Genomic DNA, 16,621 nt, shown 5'->3' with positions numbered 1-16,621 from the left:
TTAAAAAAAATCAGTAGGGACCATTAACTAAAAATTATAACTATATATGGATGTAGACATTTGTCCACTTCTGATATTTCTATTTAAAGGGATGCTGTCATGGGAAAACGTGTTTTTTTCAAAATGCATCAGCAGACTTCTGCACTGAAATCCATTTTTCAAAAGAGCAAACATTTTTTTAATTTTGAAATCTTACATAGGGCTAGACATAGTTTCAGTATCCCAGGTGTCCCCAAGTCATGTGACTTTTTACTATTTTTACTTTGTATGGTCCCTGGGCCCAACTTCTGGCAATGTACTATTTAAAGCTCAATTTAAAAAAGTGGTTGTATATCAAACAGATCAAAGATGTTTGCTAGGGCAATCTAAGTAGGGATGTACTGTATGTGCCTGATATGACCCATAATAATTTTAAAACAATTTAGCTTAAATTTAGCCCACATGAAAAACACAGAGAGCTCTGTTATCCCATTTAGAAAGCAAATAAGCAAACTGCAAAAATAAATAGGGTTTGCTCCAAAGAATTCTTTTGTAAGCACTGAATATAAATAACTGACATCCAAAGCAACTTCCTCGTTTAATTTTTTGTTACTGGTCCTTTAAAATAAGGCAAATTAATTGTATACTATTTTGGGCAACTACATTTACAAATAATACATTGAAAACGGCATCTGAAATAACCAGTATAAAGTATCCACGTGTTAATTTATGCTGTGATTAGCAGCTCAACTGAGATTGGACAAAAACTGAGAATATTACAAAACTAGACAAAAGGGATATATTACATTGTTTTGAGTGGGTGGTATAATTAGAACATTAATATACTGAGTGATATGTTTTTGAGTCATATGATATTAGAACAATATCAGACATGATAACTTTCTTTGCTTCTGATGGATAGTGAATAGGCCTGGCCAGCACAAAAGGAACCAAAGGATTGCCTTGGTCAGAATCAATCTTCATGCTGGATAGTCGTCATTATAAGAGCTTTTTTGATTAGGACAGGAATTTTTGCTCCGAAATATATTCAGCTATACAAAATACTAATCTGAAGATGTCCACTGTCAGTCCTTCACATACTGGAAAGCCTGCCGTGCAATAGGTAGAGATACCAAAGGACTTGGCAAATGAGATACGTAAATATACTGTAAAATAGATAACGGCGACTTGAATATACTGTATGCCCATTTTTTTTCCTGGTTACCATGGAAAACTTTAACAAGTCAAGTAAGAGGTAAGATATTACATTACAACAAAGAAAAACTTAGGTTAGGTTTATTGTAGACACACACTGTCCAATTTTTAGTGTTATAGATTTAGAATATGTGAATAGCCTGATTGCTAGCAACTCACATGCAGCTCTGCCAGATTTTGATTGCCCAATATGGTTGCATGTTACTTACCAGCCAATATGCTTCTGACTATGATTTATCCTGAGATCCTGTTTATGCCATTATTTCTATGCAAAAACATTTTTTTTTTTAAACACAAATGCTTTAGTAGAACCAGCTAGGTATGTGGAATTGCCATTTCTTTCCTGGAAATAGGTATTATAAAATACTTAAACAGATGGCACACGGACGGGGGCAGCCTCTGCTCATTTCTCGTTTCTTTGAATGGGAAAGGCATTGTCTAAGCAACACTAATGCTGTCAAGCAGGGATCCCTCTAGAAAATGAGCATTCCCCAGTGATAATCTGTCTGACAAGAACCATATTATGCCATGGACAATGCATTTCATTTTCAAATAAACAGACAAGGGCATTCTGTTGATGCTTTTATCCATTAGAGAACCAGTCAGCATATTGTGTTCCATAGTTAGTATACAGGCAGGTCCTAAATGACAATTCCAAAGTACCCAACCCCCAAAAGAAAACTGTCTGCACAAAATGTATGTCCTTTGTGGTTTTATCTACATTTCCTCCTTCCATATGCCTCTTATTCCGGGGACACAAAGTAAGTGCCTTTTCTAAAACTGGCCATGGGGGCTGCCTCAAATCACATACACTTTGAGAAAGGCTGGTGTCCCAGCCGAAACGTTAGTTTTTTGTGCCCACATTAAAGATTTTCTATTCACCTTAAGACCTGTGAGTGCGACTTCTATGGACTAAGACCTTCTTTTTTCCTGGAGTGCGATTTGTTTGCCAATATGTATTAATTTTTGACCAGCACCTAGGCAGTGATTTTGGATTTAGGGTGCATCAGTTTGGAATGAATATATATATATATATATATATATATATATATATATATATATATATATATATATATATATTTGGAAATGGGGCCATTTTGGGCAATCAGTTATTAGTTTTGTCGGTCCATTTCAGAGCCTGTTATTGTGAAAGACAGTTAGCTCTTATACACCCCATAGGCAAATGGAGCACATACCAATGTATATGATCAACCTTTTCATCCAAGTCTGATTCTAAATCATGCACGAAGAAGGATAGTTCGAGAAAGGGATAGTGAAGAGGAACTCGATTACTTCAGAAATGGTACAGAATTTTTGATTGATTATAATAAGAAATTTCCTTATTTTCCTTAGATACAGCTTATATTGAATTTTATTTTTGTGTCTCGAGTAAAATTCAGTAACCCCACAAAATGTGCAAAGGGAGCCATGGTAAAGAATTTGCACCTAGGGTTGCTATTCGGGTTGCCACCTGGCGGGTATTTTACCGGCATGGCCGGTAAAAATGATGGTTGATCCCAATGTTATTAATAGGGAAAAAAGATAAATATATAGGAAGGCCGGTATTTTTTTCCAGAAAAGGAAATGGGAACCCTAGTTGCTATATTTTCTGCAAAAATACCAAGCTGTTTATATTTTTAGCTTTCTACCATATTTATAACACTGACATCAAGCATCAAACTATTGGGCAGGTGACAACCCTATGGGTACCCCTTCCCTCTATGCCTGAAACTTGACACATTATTGCTGGTCCCCAGTGCTGTTGCCCCTATTTCCCCCAGGTAGTTACATCACTTGATATAGGTGGGTTTAGGGCACATGTACAGTTTTGCAGATTATGGGTTAATCCTCTTCTGTTCCTTTAAATTGTATAATCCACTGTTTTGTTTCACAAAACACAGTATCAGAGTGAAATAATGAGTAACTATATGATTTTGCAGTTTGATTACATTTGTTCCTTCAGTATCCCATCTGATTAGAACCTCAGTAACTGTATAGCACCAATTCACTCTATGCCTGTCTCATAAGCATAATTAATAGAAATGAAATTATTCACACATATCCCGAGGTTAAACAAAAGAATGAATCAGTAAGAAAACCATATCAAAATCAAGTAAGTAGTAAACAGGAATGAAAAGAAATAAGACATGTTTCATATCTTTTTCATTACATTCAGCTTGACCAATGTCATCTGCAATGTTTCCCCCAGAATATTTGATTGTTTAGGCTCGGCGCGGTTCTAGTCGATGAGACATCTGAGAGAGTGTTCTCTGGTTGTCAATCACATTGAATTGACGTACGTAATTCCGCACATCCTGGTGATTTTTACTGGCGAGAGAGGCATCGGGATCTGGCAATAGAAGAGATTTAATGTTATATTTTATTGTATCCACTCTGTGAAATGCTATACATTTCATACATTATACAGACGTCGCCTTAAGAGAAAATGTACACCGTTGGAAATAATGGTTTTTTTTTTTTTCTTCTTAAAAGGTAAAAAGTCAACTTGGGTTATTTTAAATACTCTTTGACATAGGACCACACATGTCAACATTATGACTGCACTTGGTTCTGACTTATGTAGCATGGGCAGCTGGCTGTGGCCAGTGCAGGAGGCGTCCTATGAAATAAAAATACTTTATTTGCCCTTAACAGACATTGTCTTGTTAGATATCCAGTTCTTGTTACATACCAACTTGCACCCCACTCATATGCTGAGAAGCAAATAATCAATATGATTTGTGCACACAGTAGTCTAGTAGGCTCACATACATTACTAATTACTATTTAAAGGACAATACATGGATGATAAAAACAGCTTATACACAGGTGCACAGGTATAATTAATGATGGGATCCGGAACTTTCAACCCTTGTTGTTTTCATATTTAGGGGTTGATGATAAGAGATAAAAATGAGACACTGCATCATGCAATGAGCGATGTTTACATAATAGGTAGGTGTGCCAAAAGCTCTAAAATTAAAAGTGAGTGTGTCAGAGGGTCCAGATGGTATACATCTAGTGATATTAAAAGGAATTGAAGTAATGGCTGCATAACAATTAACCAAACTTTTAAATCAATCTCTGCTGGCAGGTGTTGGCACAGACAATTGGAAAATAGTGAGCATAGTTCCTCTTCACTAGGGAAGTATATCTAATTATAGATCCATGGGCTTCACGCAGATCATAGGAAAATTAATGGAGGAAGTCAACACAATTTTGGATAATGTATTGTCAAGTGACTTAAAATATTCGAGACAAGATGGATTTACTGTGGATGGATCACATACAAAAATCCTATTGTTTTGTTCTGTGATAGATCAGCAGTGCATATAAAAACCTAGACATAACCAAGCAGATACGTTTTACTCCTGTATCTTACAGTATATTAATTCCTAAGCTTAGTGCTGTAGTTAACAACAGAAGATCAGGGGCCTCCAGGATCACTGCTGGTCCTTGCTTTGGTTGATATATTTATCGGTAATATTGTTGGAGATTGGAAAGGGCAAGTATATGTATTTACACAAATATTAGTGATGCCCCAGGCCAGGGAGATTCATTCCTAAATGTGTACTGCTTTAAAAAAAACAGGAGGATTAAAGTGTGAGATCTTAAATTTAATGAAGCTAAATTTTGTAGGATACAAAAATATCCAAACGCCAAGACAAGGAATGGGCACATACTGTCAGCAAAGGAAACTGATCCAGGAGTTGGAACGCCATGAAGCTTTAAGCAGTGAAGGATAATGGTTTAATGGTTAGTTGTAAGGATTATTAGAGTACAGGAAACAAAGGCAATTTTGCCCCTTGTAAGACAAGTGATATTGTGCACAATACTAGAGCTCACATCTGCATAAGGAGCTTCAAACGATTGTTCTGTGAAGCGTTAATTGAATTTCTATTATTACTTATTTGACTTATTGGTCTGTTCAGACTCTTCGGTTAATTTCTTTTCATGTTCCAGTCTCTAAGGGTAATGACACACGGGCAGATTCGGGGAGATTAGTTGCTCATGGGGCAAGTTCGGGCAAGTTCGGAAAACGAAGTGCCGCGAGTGCCATACCGCTGGCGATTTTTCATTATAACCGGCGGGAAGGTAGGGGAAGGCAGTTCAGGGAGAATGTCACCCCAAAGAAGAGGCAATTTGTTGCCTGGGCAACTAATCTCCTAAAATCTGCCCGTGTGTCATTGCCCTTAATCAAACCACTGCCTGGTTGCTAGGGTAAATTGGACCTTAGCAACCAGATAGTTGCTGCAATTCCAATCATAAAGCTAAATTATTCAAACATGACGAAAAAATGAAGACAAACTTTAAATTGTCTCAGAATACCACTGTCTTCATCATACTAAACATTTATTTAAAGGTGAACAAAACCTTTAAGTCAGCAGCTACCATTCTGGCTCTCAAACCGGCAACTGCACATTGTATCATGCAAGCTCTTGTCTTTGGAATCTGGAAAGCAACAATTCTCATAAAGCTCTGGGGGAGAGATAGTTTAAACCATTTCTGCCATGAGGTAAGATATTTTTGTGATATTTAATATAAATTGGTGTTTTTGAATGAAAAATTCAAGCACCATGGAAATTCTTCCCTTGGCCATTATTTTGGCATGGGCCATCATCAGTGATATTTAATATGCTTATTATTTGCAGAAGGAGTTCTTTACATTTTCACATATATAAACAAAGTTGTTTTGTTGCGCAACACTTACTGAAAGGGACACTTCTGCAGTATCTTATTGTTCTCAAGGTGTTTGCAATCATACGCTGGAAGAAAAAAAATTAGACATTCTGTATAATGAGGGAAATTTTTAATGAAGGCATAAATGCTGTGCAGACTTGTTTAAACACTGTTTTCTTTTCCATAAACAAAGGCTTTAAGCCAGCACAACACTCTTCACGTAGGCAGGTGTACGTTCCACTGTAACACACGTAATATTATAAAGAACAGCACCTTGTACTAAATTAAAAAGCCTTTATTACTTCATGGCTTAGACCAAATGTACAGTGACATTTCAAGCTAGAAAAAGAGCCGGGGAACGGCTTGAAACGTTGCTGTACAATTGGTCTAAGCCATGAAGTAATAAAGGCTTTTTAATGCATTATAAGGTGCTGTTCTTTATAATATTACATCTCGTTTTATAAACATACTGTACAAGTTTAAGATCTTGAATCTTACCTGGTGCCTAAACATAATTAGGTGACTTTAGGAAGTTACTCTATGTATCCCATAATGCCTAAAGAGCTTTTTTCTCAGTTGGTTTCCACAGTGGTAAAGTGATGTCATATGTCTTGGACAATAAGCAATTATATTCAAAATTTGAGTGGATTTACACAACCATTGGAACATTTGGGGTATACAATAACTGATTCTTATTCAGGTTGATAATGTGGGCAGCAGGAAGAAACAGCAGATATTTTTGTTGTATTATGCACACCAGCTTGATGATTAACCTCAGGACTCTAAGGTTTCTTTATTTAGGTTTCTAATAATGAAATACAATTACATTACATTTTGGGAAACATTGTTGCTGCATTGTTGCTTCTATTATAATTTAGGACCATCTAACTGGTAAAGTGCTGAAAGTCAGACTTTGTATTTTATTGTTAACAGATATAAGCATGAACAAAAACATTTTGGTCTGTATTATGGAGATTGCATGCCATAGAACTACAGTGTTTGTTTGCAGTCATGGCAGACTAGATACAGTGCATAAAAGTAAAATATACTGATATCTCAGTTTTCTTTCTCACTCTCATTAGCTGGCTGACTTTCTCAGCTTCTCAGGTATGTTGCCTTCTTGTCTGCTTGTTTAGCAGTGTAAGAGTTGTTCTGCTCTCTGCCATGTGCTGTTGCCATGTAGCCCTGTATAACAGTAATTACCATTGTGCCACTGTCCACAGTTTACGTCTTCTAAGCTTTGCAGAGTAGCAGCAGTCATGCTGTGGCCACAGCCATACAGCCACAGCCAGCCCAGTTCTGCTAGCCAAAAAGTAAACTGAAAAAGCACTTTAATTCTGCGTGCTGTATCTTTAAAATGACCATGCAGACATCAGACCTAGGTGTGGGCACAGAAGATTAATATGGGAACCACTATGTTGTGGAAGGAACAAAAATACTCTAAAACATGTACCATATTATTGAGTAAATGCAGTTCATCCAGATACTGGCTATGATTGTAATTTACTTAAATACCCGTGCGACAGTGATACACTCTATTTGCAGATTTGACTAGTGCAAATTCTGTTTTTATTAGTATAGTTAAGTATAGTATAATATAACTGTGTGGTGCAGTGAGAAGCCACAAGAGATGTTCTAATCATGGTATTGCGTATCTTGATGCATTCTTTGTCAGTGTGAGAATATTTATAACGAGGTAATGACATAAGCTTTAGATATTCCTGAGCTCTGCTGGACTGCATGAAGGTATTGGCTCGAGACTTCATGTAACACCAAGGCTATAAATAACCATTTTGTACTAACAGCTGCTGGATGGATATTCTAACAAGCACATTTTATAATGTGTAATTTCAACTGGCTGTGTTCAAAACATAAAATAAAAATAAAATACAAAATATAGGAAATGGATTTGCGTAAAGCTAAAATTCTCATTGAGGCCCCTGGGTGTGAGTGTTTTTAACTGCCAAATCCAGAAGGCCTCCTTTGCACAACTCAGATGGCAAATTCTGGAAGTAATACACAGAGAGAAAGGCATTGTGGTTAAAAGGTCTTTATTAAGACGGGAGGCCTTCTGGATTTGGCAGTTAAAAACATTCACACCCAGGGACCTCAATGAGAATTGTAGCTTGTGAAAGTCAGATTTTAACCCTTCTTCCTTACATTTTTCCTGTTTCTGACCTTTTTTCACAGATAAGAACAACCGAGTAATCACAGAATACTAAGGGGTACAAGTAATCTCAGGGCAGTGAGGGATTATATCAATGTATATTACAAATGTGTGGATTTTATGCAACTGGTTTTCTCAAAAAGTGGTATTTAATACAATGATTATATCCAATTTTTCACATTTGCGGTATAGTGGTTTAACAAAAGTTGATTTCACTTTGGAATACCTAGAGACACTAGGGTATTGTTATTCCATAATTGGACTAATTGGACTAATGATGTAATGTTTCCTAGATTGCATGCTGGGAAATGGAGGTGGGGTATTTGGGGTTTGTGCAATTTGAATTGTATCCTGATGAAGGGAATGTTCCCCCCCCCCGAAACGTTGAATTACTGGTAGCATAATAAAAGGGGTATCTTCCCTGACAGCATTCAGTTGAGTGTGTGCAGATCTGTTTCCAAACAATCGCTGTTGCTAGGGGACCTGGCCGGGTCAATGGAAGACCAGCACCACCATTGCAGTGGAAGTGGAGTACATGTGTGCGGCAGGACTCTTACACTGTGTTTCAATAGCTTTATACATAATATTACATGTTTGTTCTTAATTATAAGACCCTCAATCTGAAAAGCCCACAGACATGAAATCTAGCAGTGGCAGAGCTGACTATCTATATAGTGTACTCTTTGGTCTTCCAGAGACCAAATATGGCTTTAGAGATGTTGAATTGAGTCCCATAAAGTTCACATAAGCCCAACAGTGGGCCAGGCATATACCATGCAGGACAGCTCATTGGAAAATTACAGAAAATAGTAAATGTTGCTGGATAAGCCTTCTCCGAATCTCCATCACACATGAACATTACTTAAAAGACTAGTCTTACCTCTTTTGTCTCTGCATCTAAGGACTCGCTGTTCCCACACCAAGCTATAGTTGCTCAAACCATCTATTATATATCATTAAAGAGTTCTTATTTCATAAATGGCCACTTGACTTATCACTTACTTACTAATCCAATAAATTATTGATAAAGTGGAATCTTTAAATAATCTACAATAAGATCTAAGTTTTCATATTTCATATTTCAAGACTCTCGTTCTCGGTCATGTGACTTGTGCTTTTCTCATAACACAGTGTGCTGCATAACACAGTGTCTAGAAAACCAAAATCACTGATTCTACAGCAAATATTAATTAACAGGCACAGTGTGTTATAGTTCCTCAGGCTTTCAATCCCTACACACTTTCAAAAGCTTCTGATTATGCCAAAGTGCAAAGCAAGACATGGAATATCGAACAGTATTTTTTTTTTAATTTAACACGCCAAATAGGTTAAAGATATGCTTTTTATTCTGTTTGTTTGATGTTAAATATTTTAATTGGAATTCATTTGCATAATTACTTGACTTAAGATGTGATTTAGCATTACAAATTAGACATGCTCACAGATGGGACAGGACAAATATTGTAGGATAAATACACTCATGCACTCACTGTAAGCTGTTTCCATGTAACCTGCCTCAGCCATATTTTAAAAATGGGGAAATTGTTAGATTTTTTCTATATATTTTTTGTATATTTCCTTTACAAATTTCCTTAATTTTTGCATAATGAATGTAATAAAGCTAGCCTTTGAAGCAGAACTCTGATAAGTATCTGAAATTACTAAGCTACAAAATAAATATATATTTAAATATTAACTGGAGGTTGATTATATAGGCGAGCAGCTACAAAAGAGGAGCTAATGCTGCTTTTGGCACTTTCAAGTTTTTTTCTAGCATGCTATGGATTACAGCAGTACTAGTGCACCACTAAGATCTACAGTTTTAGTCTCTTGTGCGACTGCCAGAGTTAAACTGTGCCCTGTACCTCTACAATTAATGAGCCAGGGTGTCATTTTCTGCACTCAATTCACTCACAAATATTTAAGATGCATTATAATATTATTTGTACAGCCTCTGCAACATTATATAGAAGGAAAACCATGTTTATATTCTTAACACAAGTGGGTATTTACAACACACTACCTAGAAGAAGCAATTACAACTGAACTGTGCCAGCAGGACACTGAGACAAATCTGGGTGAGGCTCTGCCCCCACAGTCCCAGTCTTGCTGTCTGCCCATAATCTGTTGCAGAACCAGTTTGGGGAATCAGCAATACCTTCAGCAATACCTCAGTATTTATAGTAAATAAAAAAAGAAAGAGTACCTACCATTTTCTCAAAGTTTACTAAATTGTCAATGAAGGTTTTGTTGCCCTCATGGGTAAAAGTCATATCTGCAGAAAAAAAATAATAATTAATACAATATATATACAATATTCCAAAGCACAGTCTTACCTAATTACAGGAGTGATCTTTAACTGCATTCCCCCAGCTTTCCACAAAAGCCAAAAGTTGTATATACCTTATACAGAAATGGCCAAGACTCAGTTTCACTGCCTTTGTGCTTGATTCTCCTAGGTATTTTATATTAAAGGAGAAGCAAAGAAAAATTTACACTTGGAGGTGCTAAAAATTAGGCTCCCCCAAGTGACTATATTTACTTACCGGACACCCTGGGCTAGTGCTCCTATCAGCAGAAAACGGCACCGTCCCCGGGTTCTTGCACCAGAGAGTGGTCCTGCTCTTTTTGAGTTTTAGAATTTCCCGGGGCAGACGCATTTGCATTAGAACCAAAATAGCCACCTTTTTCATTAAAGTTCAGCTTTTCACTCTACTACGCATTTGCAGCCGCGAGAAGACCGAAGAAGCAGGAAGAGGATCGCTCTGTGGTGCTCGCTGGAAGGACCCTGGGCTGGTGCAGTTTTCTGCTGATAGGAGCACTAACCCGGGGTGTTCGGTAAGTAAATATAATCACTTGGGGGTGCCTAACTTTTGGCACCCCAAGTGTAAATTTGCCTTTCCTTCTCCTTTAAGAGCATCCTAATGAGTGGTGCTATAAAGACATTTTTAAAAGTTAAATAGTTAATTGCAAGCAAAAAAAGTGGAATCTAATTTAATTAATTTTCCCCCATATGTAATAAAAGGCACTAAGTTTGCCCAGGACCAGTAAATGCTACCTGCTAAACCTGATAATACACTGTAATTGAACGGAAAATATAATCTGCTAATGCCTCATCTTGAGATCCACTCTCTGGTCTGTCAGCCAAACATATTAATCAGTGTTAACTGGCTTACAAAGAGGATGGACAATGAGTCAGACGGAAGTTGATAAAACTTTGTATGGCCGCTGTAAAGCTGGCCATACACTTGAAGATATGCTTGTTTTGCAAGGTCCCCCACCTTGAGGTGGGAGATATTGGCTAATCCAATCAGATCACAACAACAGGAATACAGTCGAGGATCACAATAATGAACCAATGTGGTCCTCGCTCCGACAGGATTTCGAAACCTGTCTGATTAGGGAAAGCCCATCAGGGGGGGCCACATACACTGGCCAATAAGTTCTCTATTTAGTCTGTCGGTATTTGTATTTGCAGTATTATTCCTATAGTCCCTTACCTTTAATTAGTAGAGGTGTAAATGGAATGATCGGGGGCTCCAGTTTAGCTACAGTGAGTCTATAAGCTCTGTGATTCCTTGATGGATCCTGTAATACAAGCACAGAAGTTCACATCACTACCTGATGGTGGGTATACATCCTCAGAAACCGTGTACTCTTGAAATAAATACATAACTAGTGATGGGCGAATTTATTCGCCAGGCGCAAATTTGCGGCGAATTTGCGTGATTTTCCGCCAGCGAATAAATTCGCCCGAAAATTCGCCGGCATCAAAACGGATGTGATATTAAGAGTAAAATACACATGCAAGTCTCAATGGCATCACTGCAAATGTCAATTTAAGAGTTAATGCGGGCAACATTTTCAAGTTCAATCAGGGGGGAAATATGTGACTTTCCCTATCTTTTGCTTACCATTAAATTTTCAAATTCTGCATAGATCTTTTTGAACTTGCTTGGGAGTTTCTGTCAAAATAGAAAAAAAGGAGAGTCATCTGATTCAAAAATCACTGGAAAAAACATAAAAACATACTCAAAGGGCCCTAGAAAAACAAGTAGGCTCCTGACAAAAATTGGCCCTACTAAGTGAGTCCTTGTGGAGGGGATATTAGATTGTATAGTATATACTGTAGCTATAAGAATGCCAGACGTGACCTCTGCTCTGCTGTGCAAAAGTGACATCATATAGGCTTGTGTATGAATGATGTCAACGAAACATGACTATCCATTGCCATAAATTAGAGAGAAAGATGTCCAAAGTGAGTTAGAGCATAGCATTACAGACTCATTAGGTTACAGCTGTCACTAAGTTTTTCTGCTTTACAGCCACAACCTGACAAGCTGAAATTTGTATTCCTTCTTACTCCAAAGGGATTTAAAGGTGGGCCTTGCAGTGAATTTGTTAATATGAATATGTCACCTTGTAGCTTTAATTTTCCCATTTGCAAGCGATGCAAAATGGAGCATTCTTTATCTCTAGGCATCTGTCAATGATAATTGCATTGTAATATTCACAAGCCAACTGCAAAAACATTGAAATACTAATCACATTGGCATTATGACTTATGAGAAACAATCAGTGCGATCAGTAAACATTTTCCCATCTAAATTGCCTGAACAATAATTGGAAAATTAAAATGAGTGTGAATGATTAGAAAGCACATCCAGGGAAAATATAGCAGCTCTGAATTGGTGGAAAATAAAATGACAGGCTAATAGGATTTCTGCTACTACTAATGGAATAGGGACTGCCTTGTGATTAGGATGCAAAAGTGGTCTAATAAAGAGAGAAAAAAACACTATAAAACAGATTTAGAGATAGAAAGAAATCCTCTTATATATAGGGTTGCCACCTTTTCTGGAAAAAAATATTTTAATCTTTTTTTCCCTATTAATAACATTGGGATCAGCCATCATTTTTACTGGTCAGGCCGGTGGCACCCCTACTTATATATCATAATGTAGACACCTAACCATAGTCACATTTACAGTGCTGTAACTTCAATAAAACAAGATAATATAATAATAATAGTGTTGCATCCCGCCCGAATATCACACTCCTGTATTAAATGAGTATGCAAAGCAAATGAAAGGCTACAACCTCAACCTACATCCCCAGTATGGCACCTTCTGATTACTTATCTGAGATTGGCTAAGATTTATGGCAAGGATTATAAATTATGAGGATTATGAAGTAAAACAATGGATCTCTCTTATCAAGGTTACATCCCAAACAGATATAGAAAGATCTTAATGGAATTGTAGAAGCCTTGCAACTGGAAGATAATTATATAACTATAAAACTCATAATGTCTTATATATTAATAGTTCCATTAGACAATAATAACAGGAAATAAAAGAAAAGTTTTATGCCCCTTTAATTGAATATACATATATATTTATTTCAAATAGCTATTAAAAAACATACCTCCCATGTCAGCGAGAGGCGGCTTACGGCCACGTTACTCAGCCCCATGACAATAGAGAAGAAGGAGTTCAAATTTTTATATTCCTTGCAACTGAAAAACATTATTTGCATGAGATTATCAGATTGTTAAAGGCAAAGGAGACAAAGGCATGCCATTGTATATGTGATGTAAATCACAGCAGGATAGTACTTTAAGAGAAGAATTTGCACTTTATCTTATGAAAGGAAATTGTTAGTGTTCCTTCTAGAATTAAAATAATGACTGCATCTATCTATTCTTATACACTGTATATACTATATATATATATATATATATATATATATATATATATATATATATATGTATATATATGAATATATATGTGTGTATATATATATATATATATATATATATATAATACACAAAAGCCATGAATATCCTGTAAATTATATCCTTATAAACGGTGAGTAGTGATGTCATCAGTTATAAACGGTGAGTAGTGATGTCATTTCTGTCACATGACTCACTAAAATTTGTGTATTATAATAAATAAAGTACCCCCAGTTGTAAAATATGAGGATATTAGAAGTTACCTCGGAGTTCCATGACCTGTATAAAAACACTCGGCCTTCGGCCTCGTGTTTTTATATGGTCATGAAACTCCTCGGTAACTAATAATATCCTTATATTTTACAAGAGGGGGTACTTTATTCACTATATATATATATATATAGTGGGCACTGGTCTTCATGAGCACATATTATGCTGTTTGTGCCCAACAAGAAGTGACCAGGAACAGCTGGGAACACAACTATTTCTCCTTTGATGCTAAATAATATGAACAAAGGTATGTTCTAATGCAATAAGAACATTGCATGCTGGTTAATAAACTGGAATCCTGTAAATTCTATTGAAAGGTGCAATAGACACTTATGTTAAACATCAACAACTTAACTAGAGCTTGTACAGTACGTAAAGTGTGTTCTGCCTATTTTTATATTTCCAAAAATAAAAAATGTACTTATTGTGGTATTTGATCGTAATGTTCTTTTTTACAATTACTGCCTGTTGAAGGCAAAGGTGTTGGTTTAAAGCAGTAGTTTTAAGGCTTTGTTGGTTCAAAGTTGTATTTTAGTACCAACCTCCTATCAGTTTCATTGTTCTGCACATTTTAGCATAACAAATAAAAACTATAGATATTTTAAAATGAAATGTATTGGGCTGATGCTGAACATTACAGGAATATATATATATATATATATATATATATATATATATATATATATATATATATATATATATATATATATATATATATATATATATAGAGAAATACTTGCCGTCACTGCACTCACCACTCATTTGCGTCAAGGCTGGGTGCTAACCAAAAAATTTATAAAGTCCAGTAGATGAAAGCACTCACAGCTCCATTGTAAAGTTAAAGTTTAAAAGGTTTCTTTATTGAACCCACATCAGATCAACGCGTTTCAACCCCCACAGGGCCGTCATCAGGATCCTGATGACGGCCCTGTGGGGGTTGAAACGCGTTGATCTGATGTGGGTTCAATAAAGAAACCTTTTAAACTTTAACTTTACAATGGAGCTGTGAGTGCTTTCATCTACTGGACTATATATATATATACGTATATATATATATATATATATATATATATATAGCTCCTTTATGGGGAAATATTTAGCAAAAGAGGTGCTGAATTCTATGGTACTACTCATTTCTATAGTTTGAATTCCCTTAACCAAAATAAACCTGTAACCAATTACAGAATTAAAAGTTAACAGAGTCAATGATAACTGCAATAACAACTACAAAAATATGAACATGCTTTAACCTCTATATATGCATCTTCTTTGAATCATTCTGTTTAAATTGATATTGCAAAATGTAATAAATTCCTTTTCTTCTGTTCAACACTGCACAATGCATTTATTTACAACTAAAAACATTTAATTTATGATAGCCATAACTATGACTGGATAATTGGCAATGCTGGTCTCTTTCAGGAATAACATGACCTCAAGATATAATGTTTAAAATATGAGCTCTAATAAATATTGTGTGCTTATTAACACACTAATAATATACTCTTATTTAAATATATGAATAAAAAATGTCAGAAATCAGAATCTAAAAATTGTGAGCGGCAAATTCCACGTTGTTTGGTATTTTTTAAATTTTTTGACTGATTTGCTCTTTCTATGTTATAATAAGAGAGAACATAGTTTTTGATGATTACTGGTTTGTTTTTATTTCAATGTGATTTTTGGAAGCCTCGGGGCATGATACTCTATATTGCAGAATTATACTTAATCCAGAAAACCAAAGCAAAATAAAGATCCCATAAATGTACAGATATAGAATATGTTATCCAGAATGACTGGGGCCTGGGGTTTTCCAGATAATCTGCATATTTCCATAATTTGGATCTTCATGCTTCATGCATTCAGTCTGCTAAAAATAATTTAAACAATAGGGGCAGATTTATCAAGGGTCAAATAGCAAATTCGAATTTTCTTGTTTCAAAATGCACGCATTTGAATTTTAATCCCACTATTTGAATGTAAATTCAAATGTGAGATTTATCACCCCTCGACCATGAAAACAGTCCTAATTCGAATATTCACCACTTAAAACCTGCCGAGTTCATGTAGAAGTCAATGGCAGATACATACAGAAGTCAGATACATTAAAGAAATGAAAATTTAAGATGTAATATATACTGTATGTGAGTTTGTGTACATATCCATGTATGTGTGTATATATTTAAAAAATTCCTAGCAAATAATGTGCAAGAAAATAAATGTCTGAGCTGTATAAACACCAAAATGTGACCATGTCACCAGTTAAAACACGTTTTAAAGAGTAACCCAACATAAAGGGACTCGTATCTGAGCTTTTGTCTTGCTCTTTAGAACTTTCAGTGGGTTCTCCCAGCACTAAAGAGCACACTTTGCTTTTCATTTTTAGCATCGCGCACAGTCTACTAACATGGAAGTAAACAAATCCCCCCCCTTTTCACTGCAAGACTAAATTTACCACATTAGAAAGTTGAACACATAACGTTAGTCCGCCTGACAAGGATTCTGTAATTAGTGAATTAATATTTCCTCTGTTTTTGTTCCCCGTCCACTTATAAATTTCATGGTGAAGAATT

The 16,621-nt window shown here is 35.9% G+C and overlaps 1 protein-coding gene across 4 annotated transcripts in view; it reads right to left on the bottom strand.

Annotated features, from left to right (window-relative positions):
* Positions 1-2,780: 2,780 nt before the first annotated feature.
* rapgef4.S (Rap guanine nucleotide exchange factor 4 S homeolog) overlaps positions 2,781-16,621 on the bottom strand; it is a 129,116-nt gene continuing 115,275 nt past the window's right edge. For all 4 annotated transcript variants that reach the window (XM_041578226.1, XM_018238865.2, XM_041578227.1 and 1 more), the window contains 6 exons: positions 13,469-13,559; positions 11,956-12,006; positions 11,542-11,629; positions 10,252-10,316; positions 5,906-5,960; positions 2,781-3,544 (listed from right to left, as the gene is read on the bottom strand). In XM_041578226.1, coding sequence (XP_041434160.1) covers positions 3,417-3,544; positions 5,906-5,960; positions 10,252-10,316; positions 11,542-11,629; positions 11,956-12,006; positions 13,469-13,559 — 478 coding nt within the window. In that variant the 3' untranslated portion in view covers positions 2,781-3,416. The remainder of the gene's footprint in view (positions 3,545-5,905; positions 5,961-10,251; positions 10,317-11,541; positions 11,630-11,955; positions 12,007-13,468; positions 13,560-16,621) is intronic.

Source organism: Xenopus laevis, chromosome 9_10S (assembly GCF_017654675.1).
Source record: "Xenopus laevis strain J_2021 chromosome 9_10S, Xenopus_laevis_v10.1, whole genome shotgun sequence".
NCBI classification, from domain to species: domain Eukaryota; kingdom Metazoa; phylum Chordata; class Amphibia; order Anura; family Pipidae; genus Xenopus; species Xenopus laevis.
This window is presented reverse-complemented; position numbering and strand designations above follow the sequence as displayed.